The following is a 13,832-nucleotide window of genomic DNA, read 5'->3' as shown; positions in this document are numbered from 1 at the left end:
GACAATGTTGCATGCATAGCCCAATTAAAGGGACGATTTATAAAATGAGATAAAACGAAGCACATTTCACCAAAATTATTCTACACACATGATCTTAAAAAAAATGGTGGCATTGATGTGCAACAAATCCGTTCAAGTGACAATCCGGCAGATTTATTCACTAAATCTTTGCCAACTTCAACTTTTGAGACGATGGTATACAAGATTGGAATGCAGAGACTCAAATATTTGAAACAAGATTTTTATTAGGGGGAGTAAAATATGCGCTATACTCTTTTTTCCTTACTAAGGTTTTTCCCACATAGTTTTTCTTATAAGGTTTTTAATGAGACAACTAGTTATGCGTATTTTACTAAATATGTGTACTCTTTTTCCTTCACTAGAATTTTTTTTCCCACGGAATTTTTCCTAGTAAGGTTTTAACGAGGCACATTATCTTTTAATGGACATTCAAGGGGGAGTGTTATAAATATATTATATTATGGATATTTATTTAGTACTCCGTTGTAAATAAGCTTCCTGAAGAAGCTTATATATATGAGACTCCGCCGTAAATATGTTTATCTATTTAGTACTCTATTGGAAATAAGCCTTCTGAAGAAGCTTATCCTTTCGGTACTCCGTTATGGATACACATCACCCACGGTAGAAGATTATCTATATCTGATACAATGAGCTTATCCTTTCGGTACCTCGTTATGGATAAACATTACCCCCGGTACAAGATTATTTATATCTAGTACAATGAGCTTATCCTTTCGGTACTCCGTTATGGATAAACATTATCCCTGGTAGAAGATTATCTATATCTAGTACAGTAGCAACTTACATAACAACTTGCAGAAGTAGCTTACACAGCAGCTTGCAGAAGCAACTTAAACAATAGCTTGCAGAAGCAGTTTACACAGCAGCTTGCAGAAATAGCTTACACAACAACTTATTTTCTTCTATAAATAGATTGAGATTTCTTCAGTATATACTTGTTTTTATTCTAGTAGCTTTATTTTATAATAGAAGAGTAATAATTGGTGGAGAAATGAATAAAACCATAGTGATAGTGGGGACAAACCAAATTAAATGGTAGGGACTGCAATTATACGACAAGAATAATCACAAATATCATCCATAGCAGGAATTAGGAAAATCAAAGCTAGTTAAAAAGGTACACTGTACAAATTTATCACAGTACTAACATCCATTTGCGTTGTGTTTGTGTACTATACCTTTGACTGCTATTCTACCCCCCACACCCCCTCTCCCAAAAACAGGTTATTCTTTAGATCTTTCTTTTCATAAATTCCTATTGTTGCTGCATTTATATGCTTCAGATTTCCTATTAATTGAACAACATCTGCATACTTGTAACTCCAAACTATAGCAAAATTGTCATTTGGGGGTAGAGTTGACACCTTATTTTCTTGCAGTGCAAGGAGTTTAGGACATAATCAAGAATCAAGGAAATGGAAGTGGGTCAATTGCAGAGGAGCTTTATTGAATACATGGGCTCTTTGTTTAATGAGGTAAACCAAAAAAGGAGAAATCTTTATGTGGATTTTGCACTTTTGGTCTTGTTTTCTTGTTTTTCTTTACCTTCTGCTTTTTGGGTGTTTTTAATCTTTGATTGAAATGCTGTTAATTGTTGGAAGCAGCTTCTGTTTTGTTTTTCCTTATTATTCTTTATCTTAAGCCTTTTGAGTTGTTGAATTTTGCTGAAAGTTTTTGGTCTTTTCTCTTTGGTTGTAAAGTTGTTTTAATACAAAAAGGGGTACTTGGAGTCAGAAAGCTTTGTTTTTTTCTTGTTATTCTTGACCTTCTGCTTTTTAGTTGATTTTTTCTGAATTTTTTTCTTTGGTTGGAATGTTGTTTTGGTTCAAAAGGGATTCTTGGATGCTCAATTTAGTCAGCTTCAGCAATTGCAAGATGAAAGTAACCCTGATTTTGTAGTTGAAGTTGTATCTCTTTTCTTTGAAGATTCTGAAAGACTTCTCAATGATCTCACTATGGCTTTGTGAGTACTGACCCTTTTTTTTTTTTGCCTTCTTGATTATCCTAGAAAGCATTTTCTATCTTTTCATTTTCATTAGTTTGAATTTGTTGTATATTTTTTTCCAGAGATCAGCCCAATGTGGACTTTAAGCTGGTTGATGCTCATGTTCATCAGCTCAAAGGTAGCAGCTCCAGGTACATTAAGACCTTAAACCTTTCTTTCAATTTTTGCAAATTTTATAATTTTTCATGAGAAAAAGAGTTGATTTTGCTGACATAGTCTTTTAGATATTTACTCTTCTGATGAGAATTTTTTTGTGTTTATGACCGAGTGAACAGTATTGGTGCTCAGAGAGTGAAGAATTGCTGCGTCCCTTTCCGTAACGTCTGCGAAGAACAGAACACTGAAGCGTAAGTTTTTTTGCTTTCTGGTTCTTTCCAGATTTACAACTTACAAAAAGTCAAAACATTTTTGAGAAGTTGAAAGATCTAGATCATGTAGCATAGCTGGTTAACTGGTTGGTTATATCTTGTTTAGAGTAATGTTGAAACTTTTTAGGGGCTTAGATAATCTTAATGTTATTGATTTGCTATTTTTTTAATAAGGTGCTATTGATTAGCTAATTCTAGTAACGTGAGCCAATCCAATAAGAACACCCGTATAGGCTATTCTTAAAATGGTATTTGACTGATTACTTTTGACTAATCTACTAGTTACAAAGACTCCTTCTTTGTCTTGTGAACCTCGGAGTGTAGATCGTTTATGCACTAGAAATTGAGTATACATGTTGGGGAGTAACTGCTAAGAGATACTCCCCTTGTGTTGTTTGGATGCAAGTTATTTACATTATTTGCTTCTTATCTTCTGGTTGATGGGATATTTTAGGTGCTTGAGATGCTTGCAACAAATAAAACAGGAGTACTTGCTTGTGAAGAACAAGCTTCAAACTTTATTTGAGGTAAGGAGCTCCTTCCATTAGGAAATAGAAAGCTCTCTTCTTGATTGCGATGTAGAAATTTTGAATTTAATCTTTCTAAATTTCATAGATACCTATATAACTTGCCTTCTTCTTTGGCAACAGTTGGAGCAACAGATTGTAGCAGCTGGAGGAGCGATTCCGATGATGCAATAATCCAGTGGTTATGGGATTAGCCCCTAGTGCAGGATTAAACTTACTGAATTCCGTTTGTGGGGCGATTCCGTTTTCTTCGTGTGATTTCCTTGTGGATCACACTATCAACTTTATCAGGTTCTCTAAGTGGTCTATGCTTGCTGTAAAATATCGTTAAACAGTGTCAAGATGTGCCTCTTTTTTTCCACTGCTACTTATCGCTGTTTTTTTTTAAATGGCAAAACTTGCCATCCTACTCTATGACCAGAGTTTTATATTTTGGTTTCTTTAGCATTCATCATATGATGGAATTTTGTTCAGAGCATACATGTTGAGGACTCAATTCTTTTTCTGGTTTTCGAACAAGAAAAGCTGCATTTGCAAATCCCCCATTGCTATGAGTTGGCATTAGCCGGTGGCATTTTCTACTGGTAAAGCATTATTTACAAGCAGAGTCGGAGTTAGGATTTTCAGTTTATGGGTTCTGAACTATAATCTTTTTTGTTTATTGGGTTCTAAATAAATTATTTATACATATTCAATGAATTTTGTAACACAGATAGATATAGTGTTTGAGCCAAAACTATTGGATTCGGCCGGCTCCACCCCTGTTTACAAGGGTGTCTACGTAAATCAAGAACGAATGAGTAGTAGTTGTGATTATCGCATAAAAATGAAATAAGATCGTTTCTGTAGTCATTAGCTATTCTACCCGACCTCTCAGTTTGAGACAGTATAATTCTTGTATTTACCCTAATATGTCCATGGCAGTTGTAGTGTACAACATTAGGTGCTTATGATTTTTGCTAATGAAAATATAGGATTGAGAATCTCCTTCACCGGAAAACTACACTGTATTTGTAAGGTCAAAATTGATTTTTATGTCTATTTATCTAATTAATTTTTGCTTTAAATTTCTTGGTGAAAATTTTGGCTCGCCACTTAACTCTGATTGATCAAGGTAGCATTAAAGGTAGAACTTGCCAATTGCTGATAACAGAAGAGAGACAAAGTTGTTTTGTGCCCTACATCTTCTACCTATATGTTCAGATTAAAAAAAAACGATTCACAAATATAACATTAATTTTTCACAAGACATGTTTGCTTTTTTAAAACAAACAAATGCTATGTTGAGATAAAAATATATACGATTCAGATATATAAAATCAATTTTGTCACAACAAGACAAGTTTGCTTTTAAAACAAACAAACAAATGCTGTCCAAACGGATTTTGACAATTTCCTTGGATGAACATGGACTGCACAATGATGACATTTCAATAAAAGATTTTTTAAAATATAATATACGATCATAATACAGCAATATGGATCTGTTTTACAGATATGATTTTAACCAAGTCAAAGAGACTGCCTCTGCATAAGTGCATATCCATAACCAGCTCATCATTTTCTGTTAAAAAAAAACTTTTTTTAAAATTATATATAGGAGGTAGAGGAAGGGAAAATGGGGGAGGGGAATCGAACTCTCACTTGAGTTTACCTAGCATTTAAAAGTTTAGGTACCCAACCAACTGAGACTAAGCTACTAAGATTCCCCATTAAAATACTTGAGATGACCAAAAATAGATCCAGAATTGGGGGGTGGGGGGTGGGGGTGGGGTGGGGTAGAATGAAAAAAAAACAAAGAAAGATCTAGTCATGTGATTTCAAAGACAATAACAAGTATACATGCATATACTGCAACATGTTCATTTGAAGTTTCTTAAAAAATTTAATTTTATTTAACCGTGATTTAAGAATAAAAGGTAGGAAAAAAAAATATTATACATCAATTGGCTTGGTGCATGCATCCAATGCACTAAGTTCGCATATTTTCGCTTGATGGCAATGGTTGGTGATAGCAGCCATAGGCAGATGAAGCGTTGTTCAATGGGTTCAACAAAACCCAGTATATTCAACACGGAGTACAAATATGTGAAAAATTATCAGATAGATTACTAGTGAACTGCATAGAAGGTAAACTCTTCTCACTATGGCACTAATAAGATATGGGGGGGGGGGGGGAACTTAATGTCTTCATTACAATTGTCACCTTGAAACCATACAGTACAATTACAATAAGATTTTGTGCAAGTTACAATTGTTTTCAAGAATTAGAATATGCGAAAAGAATCACCTACATGAAACTTAAAAACTAAAAAGAAAGTAAAATTAGGAGAAGGGAAAAGAAAGAGTAGAAGAGTAATGGGCAGTTTTGTCTCTAATTAGATGGTGTGCTCCAAATTCTACTCTGCTCCATAAAGCTTCCAACTACAGCAGACTGCTTTTCATCACTTAGTCGATTTGCAAAAATATTGTAATAATCTAAATGATCCAGATTCTGCAATACTTTCACTGATTTTCCTTGCTTTTCGTCGATTGTTATCTGTCCATCTTCAGATTCAACTCCTGCAGCAGTGACTTTTATGTTCTTGACAGCAAATGTAGATTTTAGTACAGAATAATCACCAGCCAAAACTATTGCTCCAAGGATTTCTCCAAGAAATGTATCCTGAAATATTAGAAATGATTAGCAGTAGGATCTAGCATAACTGAACTTGTACATTACACACAAATGCTGTAACATAACAAATAACTTAGTAACATAGTCACTATTATGAAGCAAGATTAAGGATGAATTAAGGTAAGGTCTATGTACCATATGCTGGTATCTAGGATGTATTTTTCGCAGGTGGTGTAACCTTGACAGTAAACGCCTTGCAAAGATTGCTTCAGGCGTCCCCATAGTAAGATGAAGTTGTTCAAGAATTTTAGGAAATACACTGACTTTCCGCTGTATGCCAAGTGGAATGAGAGTGATATTAAGTTCTGAACTCAAAACTGTCTGTGCAGCCAGAGGGTCAAGAAACATATTCATTTCCGCAAATCTATTTGAAGGAACATTGATCACATTTCCCTTCTCAGTGTTGTCATAATTGATGTGTCCCCCAACAATTAGTATATCCTGCATCATTATTCAAAAGACAATGCTTTCTCATTAAGGAATGCCTGTTTTAGACATATTAAGCAGTAAACTTAAACCACTCGCTCTTAGCTGTGTAACTATGTAGTGGTCAGCTACTACATATCAGAGATATATCTAAGCTACAAAGTACCTGTATAACATTTACATATTTGAGTTGAGTGATACAGTAGAGTAATGATTCGACTGACTTATGCTACCGAGGTACTACGAAATCATGTCAGGTTTCCCTTGATTTTCTACCATGATTAGAATTACTTTACTTGGTAGAAGAGGTTTCTTGATGGAGAAAGACTCTTCCATATTTATCCTTTTCTTGGAGAAGTTTTGCACTTCTAGGTTCTTCCTTCTCACACAATAACACAATAGTATCCACAATATAGTCATTAAAAGAGTCTTGTTTAGGGGAGAATATTCTCTCGATAGTTTTTATACTTCTTTTTTAGTTTTCTCATATGTAGGTCAATTAACCAAACGATATTAAATTATTATACCTCTTTTACTATACTTTTTCTTTGTTGTCTGATTTAATGTTGTTTAAGGTTTGCTTTGTTAGCTTCTGCATAATGCCTAGGATAGAGGGACACACTTGCCTGGATTGCCTTGGTGTAATTGTTGCCTGCAAGAAGAATCTTCGCTATATTGGTCAATGGGCCATTAGTTAAAATGGTAACTTTGGATCCTGAATCGAGTGATTTCACCACTGACTCCCATACTTCTAGTGCTAGAGGTTGTCTGAGTTCAGGATGATCAGTATCCCTGGGAGCTCCAAATTTCACAGAATTTTCAGCTGTGTATCTGAAATTGTTTAAATCAAGCTGGTATATCAGCAAATTTGTACAGTGCACAAATGAATATGTGAAATTAAAAGTTTGCATTTTTCTACATGGATTTACTATATGAAGATTCAGACTAGACAATATACCTGCGAGGACTTCGAGGCAAAGAACGAGATAATCCGTAAAGAGTGTCCGAGTCGAGAAATCCGCCACTACCTTGTGGGATAACCTTGTTGTACTTACATTCACCAACTGCAGAGAAAACAAGATCGGACTGGTTCATTGCGAACACATCTCCAAGGCCCACGGGAATGTCATCACGACCCATCATATGAAGCAAATCATACACAGAATCAATTGTTGCAGCATTGGTCCAGCCAGTTGGACTCACAATTATAGCCTGAACAGAAGAAGAGATTGCATATAAAAAGTGGCCACTAATGCTTGCATTAGGGTAGGCTATATACATCACACCTCTAGGGGTGCGGCCCTTCCCCGAACCCTGCGTGAATGCGGGATGTTTCGTGCACTGGGCTTCCCCCTTTAGAAGAAGAGATAGCACATTGATAAGCATTGCTTCCTCAACTTAGTTAGTTACATAATTTAGTCCTAAATTATCCCAAACCATATAAAAAGTTAAGAGACAACATCCCATTAGCTCAACCAATGTGGAACACTTAACACCCTCCACACACTCAGGACTAGACATTTCCTAAGTAGACAATAAAACATGGGGTCCAGTCGAACATTGAGTAAACCAAGAATATGAATGGGTCTTACTCTAACACCATGTTAAGAACCCAAAAGATAGGTCATGAAATGAGGACTGCCCGGGACCACGTAAGGAGATAACAACTCATTCTTTCAACCTAAGTGGGAATTTGCTCATAGTTAAAGGAAAGTATCTCATGAATGGCCAACGAATCGTTAGTTTCCCCAGAACTAAATATAACTAACAAAATGCATTCTTGAACACACAGTTGAGCATGAATTGAAGCAATTTACCCATTTTAAGAAACTTCATGGAACTATATCTTCATCCAGTCTGTTGAGGATATTCTTGAAAACAGAAGATGGTAAATCAGACCCCACGGTGTGGGATAATACTGGGTATGTTGTAGAAGATGGTAAATATTGCTTAAGCTATTAGATTGAACATATAGAAGGCCATCATACCTTGAGATTGATTTCTTCTACTGGTAACTTAAGGAGATAAAAGAGAGCTAGAAAATCTCCAGCACTCATATCCATATCAAACACAACATTCTTCCCAAGATGCTTGCCTCTAAAATCTGGTTTGTAAAGTACTTCTTTGTAATAAGGGAATTGCGTAGAAAAGTTAAATCTTCCAGTGTTTTCTCTTTGGTTTAAGACCTGCAGCCATGAAATAAGGTCTGTCCTAATAATCTTTGAGAGAAGAAGGTCACAAGCAAACATGGGGCAATGAGTTGGTAGGAAACTGGTATTATATGAAATACAACCAATTCAACTCAAACTGAGAAAGTAGTTTTGAAACTTACATCCAGAAAGCTAACATAAAATTCTCTGTCTAGTACACTGTTAGCATTTTGATTAGGCTTCGCTTTAACAGCAACAAGAACAGGCACTCCTCCAGGTCCAACAACTTCTTTTGTATAACTGTCCTGATATACAGCACCGGTTCAGAACACATATAGAAGTACAATGATGAAACAAAGAATAGATCATAAAAGTCAGAGAGCAAAAGGACATCATACATCACCATATCTCAAAATATTTCTTCTTAGTTGATCTCAAACATAAAAAAGTTATAGCTATATGGTAACGAAAGAAAACCTTTGACTTAACAACAAGAAGTCTAGACAAAAACCAGAAACCATATTACAGATAATTGACATGAATCAATTGATCTTCACCTGGCATCTGCCCCTCCCATTCTTGACTATGCAAAATGGATCACGAAGTCTAGTCTGAACATGACCACTGTGAACTCCATTTCTTTCTAAGGTGAACTTGGGAGTTCTACTGCCATCAAAAAAGGGATTTGATCCATCAGATATACCATATGGTTTATTTGAAGTAACCACAGTAATATTGATAAACTCCATTTCTGCAAATTCATTTTCTCCTCGGTGGTTGTGCCGTTTCCTCATGATTGAAGCAGCTATACCCGACATAAATGAGTCCCACATAAAGAAACTCTGCATCACAGCAACATTATCATCACTAAATCATATTTACAACTGGTGTTTTCATATCTAAAGGTATTGTATATGTCGTAATAAAATATTAAATAAAGGGCAGCCCGGTGCACAAAGCATCCCGCATTCACACAGAGTTTGGGAAAGGGCGCACCCAAAGAGGTGTGATGTAGACAGTCTATCCTAATGCAAGCATTAGTGTCTGCTTCCACGGCTTGAACCTGTGGCCTATAGATCACACGAAGACAACTTTGCCGTTGCTCCAAGGCTCCCCTTCTATGTTGTAATAAATGTTACCTTGTAGAATTCGTCATCAAACCAAGTATCACGAGCCATTTTCAGGGACTTGAAACAGTACTGTGCCTCATAGGTGTGCTGATTCTTCTCAAAAGTCTTGAAAAACTGTTCAGTTATCGGAATGGTGTTTGTGGCATCCAATGGGACAAGAGTAACTGGAATACCAGAATGAATCACCTACATTTTAAGGGTGGATATCAGTTACTACCCATTAAGATTAGCTAAAGAAGCCTACTACACATGATAGAAAATGGCAATTCTTTTTTTGGATAATACCTGATAAGCAGCAAAAGGATCCATATACAAATTGAACTCTGCATAAGGGTTGCTTGTGTAATCTGTGAATAAATTGCCACGGTCACCACACTGTCGAGGTTGGCAAGAAGAGTTGGAATTCTTAGGACAGCAACCTGTTGGATTTTGTGATCTTACACCACCTCCCATTATGTAAATGTGCTCAACATTTTTCTTCAAATGTGGATTACTTAGCAGAAATAGTGCAAAATTTGTATGTGATCCAACGAGAAAAACTACGGTTGGACCAGATGAAATTGTTTTGATCATTACTTGCTGAGCTGTTGGCTGTTGAAGAGGTGAATACTGTCTCTTGCCCTGGTTACAGGTTCCAGATTAACAAGTTATGCACACATTTTAAGCAAAGGAAGTAAGCAATGAGATCTGAGCTACTTCATCTAGTCCCTGAGATAGAAGTTAGCTTATCCTCAAATAGTTGCATTATTGCCTATTCTACTTGCAGAACAAGTTATCTTCTCGTCACTACCCAAGCCCATGGCACGTATTGTCCGCTTTGGGCCTACGCCACATCCAGCCCCAAAAGCACGCGTACCGTGTGAACATGTGCCATGCCTTATAAAGCTCTTCATTTTTCTCTTCTATTCCGATGTGGGCATTGGCCTAAGATGACATGTGCACCCCTTCTTCAAAGTTTGCCAACCTAAAGCCTGCTAATCCTTCTTGACCCACCCTCACCAACCCGCCCTCCTTCATGGGTGAATGTGATGCCCATGACGGAGGGCGGGCTGATGAGGACGGGTCAAGCTGGAGTGGCAGGCTTCTAGGCTAGCATGCTTCTGAATAAGGGGTGCACATGTCACCTTATGAAAATCCCACGTCGGAATGGGAGAGGAAAGCGATGAGCTTATAAGGCATGACAGCAGTTGACACGGTACGCACGTTTTTGGGGCTCGAGGTGGCATAGCCCGAAAGACAAATTCGTGCGGGCCTAAGCCCAAAGCGGACTATAAGTGTCATGGGCTTGGATCGTGACACCTCTATTTAGCAACACTGCAAAATGGTACCTGTGGAAGGAAGCTCTTTCGGAACCCATAGTTTGAGTCGATGTCCAAACGTCCTCCTAGACCCATAGGTATAGCTTGTCTATATCTACAATATCCAGCCGTTCCATTTCCCTAACAAATCAATGAAACTTTTGAAGCACATTCAGTGTAAAAGGGAAAGTATGGAGATGTATAACTAACCAGCATTTTGACATTAAACAAATGACTTTTAACTTGCAGAATTGGTTGAGAAGTAGAGAACACAGAGAACTTTTCTTTACCTGATCAATTATAGGGAGATATCCACCAACATTTGGCAGAATGGTACCATTGGGAAGTACTCCTCCTTCTCCTCCCACACCAACAGCAATGTCGTCACGCCCCATCATGTAAAGCATGTCATACACTTGATTTACAGCATGCCCTGCATCAGTCCATCCATTCGTGCTAATAGTCACTGCCTGCAGTAGGAACATTGCTGATGGTGTGACACCTTTTGGGCAAACCGTGTAGTCTTGGTCCAAAATGGACAATATCGGGCACCATTTTAAGAGGATTTTTGGGCTGGTTTAGTTCAACACACTGGTATAAAAGTAAAACACTTAACGCATAAGAAGAAGAATGTGTGCTTTGGTAGCTATGAATATTCGGATGATGTGAGTGACACACCAGGCGAGCTAATAAAATCTCGGTGATGGGCCATATTGTACTTCGTTTTGGATGTGGAAGCAAAGTGTCATGTCGGAAGTTGATTAACAAAAAAGAAGCTACATATAAAAGGTGAAGGGATACTCACACTGTGAGTTCTTTTGAATAAAATCGTGCACGCTTGGCCTAAATCGAATAATATAACTACATGATGTGATGAGGTCACACAATTCAACATTTGAGAATTGAAAAACAGAACAGTGAGGGAAAAAAAAATACCTTCAAGTCCATTTCGGACCGGTTAAGCTTCAAAAGGTAGAAAAGAGCCAAGAAATCATCAGTATCCATATCTGTATCCACTAGAATTCGATGAGGGCGACGATCAAGACCCTCACCCTCTACCCCATTATAGAAAGTTGCCACAAATATCAAAATTATCATTGTCATGAAAACAATTTTACGTAAAAATCCCAGAAAAAACATGTTCTGTTTCTCCTTCATCACAACAAAAACAGAATCTTTTTCTCTATAGGGTTAGAGCTAGAGAAAGTAGGCTGCCACTGAGTAGATATATATGCTGAGAATTATATAATGCAAAATGTGCTGAGACTGGCAAGCGCTGAAGAGATTTGAAGAAAAAGATTCTAACATTTTTTATGGATAAAAGCAGCAAAATACAACAGCTGTGCACGTTTTTCATACGCATAACTTTAATCGGTAGGTGCTATTACTGTTGCACCAACCACATTTATTTTTTCTTTAGGCATTCGGTATTACAAGAACAACAACAACAACAACCCAGTATAATCTCACTAATTGGATCTGAAGAGGATGGTGTATACGCAGATGACCATGGTCATTCTTCCCTCCAAGAACTCTTCACCTTGCTGTTGGGTTGACTCGAACTCACAACCACTTAGTTGAAAGTGGAGGGTGCTTACCATTAGTTAGCTTACTAATTTTGATTTGTGTTGACTAGGTCAACTCTCCATTTCTACGGCTCTAATTCAAGACGATCATCAATCCTACCATATCCTTGGTAGTCTCACGGTAAGCGCGTGTACCCTACTCAATAAGTTTTTTTTTTCCTTCAAAAATTACATAAGTATTATATTAAAATAATTAAAATTTGAGTTATAAATGAAAATGTCCAATAAAATAATAAGATTCCATTTTCCCAAGACATGAAATGGGACTTTCAACTTCAATCTTCTGATTCAAATGAAAATGTCCAATAAAATAATAAGATTCCATTTTCCCAAGACATGGAATGGGACTTTCAACTTCAATCTTCTGATTTGCGCAAAATAATAAAATAATTGTATTTAAAATATTTTAGCTCTATCAAGACTGTTAGGGCACTTTAACCGGTTACACTAAGTAGGCTAATCTCTTATATACCGCAACAACAATATAATACCCAGTATTATTCTAAATCGTTGGGTCAAAAAGGTAGAAGGCTAATCTCTTATCTATTTTGACCTTAATCTTCGTATTATAAAGGAAGAAATTTAAGGACTCCGAAATATGGACGTGATTGAATGTGAAGGAAACTTTCCCAGTATGAATTGGAAGTGATTGAAATTCTAGAACCGAAAGAAATTGAAAAATCATTAAATAATGCAATAATAATTAAAAAATCATTCCTAAATAGTAGAAAATTAATTAAATGATTATTCCTAAATATTAGCAATTAGCAAAATAATAATATAATTATTTTGTCTAGTGTGAATTCTACTTTAAAAGGGTAAAAAAGACAATGATATTTCGCTAAGGACATTGATACTTTTAATATAGTACTAGTCTTAGGGTACGCGCTTTGCGCGTGATCCTCGTCTCAATGACAAGACGATCTTAAAAATCACATATATTACTAAATAATATGTTTGAATTATAAAATAAAAATTAAAGTAAAAGTGTAAGTTTTTGGGAATAATGAATGTTGATCATATTTACCTAACTTGATAAAGGAAGAAATCATATATATATATATATATATATATATATATATATATATATATATAATTTAATATAATCTAGTATTAGAGTACGTGCATTGCGCTTGAACCTATAATAATGAGTATAAAATTATAAAATTAGATAAATAATTTTAAACAATGTGTTTGAGATATAAAATAAAATTAAAAATAAGTTTATGAAAATGATGAATATAAGTCTAAAAATAAAATATGTTTGACTCAATGTTCTAAAACTATAGATCATAGTGATATAGTTCAAAATTAAAAAGCTCTGCAAACTTAGGAATTTACATTGATTAAATAGATCAAAGTAGAAATACTACCTCCTTTATTTTGCAATCGACTTCTTAATAGGAAAGTCAAATTGTTTAATTTTCGCCTTAATATGTCAGTTTGTTAATTTTTAAAATTAAATTATAGGTATTAGAGAAATAAGTAGTTAATAATAAAAGTAACGTGCATTATAATATTTTTGTAACATATTGATATATGTTATTCTAATTGATTTTAAAATTTTAAAAATAATAAATCTTCTAACATAGTTTAAATTAATAAATATTTTATAATTTA

The 13,832-nt window shown here is 35.6% G+C and overlaps 2 protein-coding genes across 5 annotated transcripts; one reads left to right on the top strand and one right to left on the bottom strand.

Moving 5' to 3' along the window:
* Window positions 1-1,050: 1,050 nt before the first annotated feature.
* Window positions 1,051-3,420, top strand: LOC107788655 (histidine-containing phosphotransfer protein 1). 2 transcript variants are annotated; one of them, XM_016610362.2, is made up of 7 exons: window positions 1,051-1,162; window positions 1,425-1,520; window positions 1,878-2,008; window positions 2,113-2,181; window positions 2,326-2,397; window positions 2,873-2,945; window positions 3,069-3,420. In XM_016610362.2, exons 2-7 carry the CDS (start codon window positions 1,461-1,463, stop codon window positions 3,117-3,119), a joined length of 456 nt encoding a protein of 151 aa, XP_016465848.1. In that variant the 5' UTR covers window positions 1,051-1,162; window positions 1,425-1,460; the 3' UTR covers window positions 3,120-3,420. The 2 variants fall into 2 exon arrangements, with proteins under 2 accessions (XP_016465848.1, XP_016465840.1); XM_016610354.2 differs by having other exon boundaries at window positions 1,129-1,268.
* Window positions 3,421-5,134: 1,714 nt separating this feature from the next.
* LOC107788670 (nucleoside hydrolase 3) lies at window positions 5,135-11,997 on the bottom strand. 3 transcript variants are annotated; one of them, XM_016610371.2, is made up of 12 exons: window positions 11,563-11,997; window positions 10,917-11,096; window positions 10,657-10,767; window positions 9,614-9,949; window positions 9,338-9,514; window positions 8,756-9,040; window positions 8,381-8,503; window positions 8,037-8,234; window positions 7,007-7,260; window positions 6,675-6,879; window positions 5,758-6,063; window positions 5,135-5,610 (listed from the first exon to the last, which is right to left on the bottom strand). In XM_016610371.2, exons 1-12 carry the CDS (start codon window positions 11,782-11,784, stop codon window positions 5,320-5,322), a joined length of 2,688 nt encoding a protein of 895 aa, XP_016465857.2. In that variant the 5' UTR covers window positions 11,785-11,997; the 3' UTR covers window positions 5,135-5,319. The 3 variants fall into 3 exon arrangements, with proteins under 3 accessions (XP_016465857.2, XP_075085594.1, XP_075085595.1); XM_075229493.1 differs by having other exon boundaries at window positions 10,917-11,217; window positions 11,563-11,702; XM_075229494.1 differs by lacking the exon at window positions 11,563-11,997 and having other exon boundaries at window positions 10,657-10,784; window positions 10,917-11,046.
* Window positions 11,998-13,832: the final 1,835 nt, after the last annotated feature.

Source organism: Nicotiana tabacum, chromosome 14, assembly GCF_000715075.1.
Source record: "Nicotiana tabacum cultivar K326 chromosome 14, ASM71507v2, whole genome shotgun sequence".
NCBI lineage: Eukaryota > Viridiplantae > Streptophyta > Magnoliopsida > Solanales > Solanaceae > Nicotiana > Nicotiana tabacum.
The sequence above is the reverse complement of the archived record's forward strand: the minus strand, read 5'-3'. Positions and strand labels throughout refer to the sequence as shown.

Bases quoted from the DNA above. Each gene is read 5' to 3' on its own strand.
- LOC107788670 (XM_016610371.2), bottom strand. From the start codon at position 11,784: ATGAAGGAGAAACAGAACATGTTTTTTCTGGGATTTTTACGTAAAATT. The intron at 9,515-9,613 runs GTATTATCCAAA...CTTAAAATGTAG, and splicing joins ATCCTTTTGCTGCTTATCAG to GTGATTCATTCTGGTATTCC. The intron at 9,041-9,337 runs GTAACATTTATT...GCTGTGATGCAG, and splicing joins TTGATGACGAATTCTACAAG to AGTTTCTTTATGTGGGACTC.
- LOC107788655 (XM_016610362.2), top strand. From the start codon at position 1,461: ATGGAAGTGGGTCAATTGCAGAGGAGCTTTATTGAATACATGGGCTCT. The intron at 2,009-2,112 runs GTGAGTACTGAC...ATTTTTTTCCAG, and splicing joins AATGATCTCACTATGGCTTT to AGATCAGCCCAATGTGGACT. The intron at 2,398-2,872 runs GTAAGTTTTTTT...GGGATATTTTAG, and splicing joins GAAGAACAGAACACTGAAGC to GTGCTTGAGATGCTTGCAAC.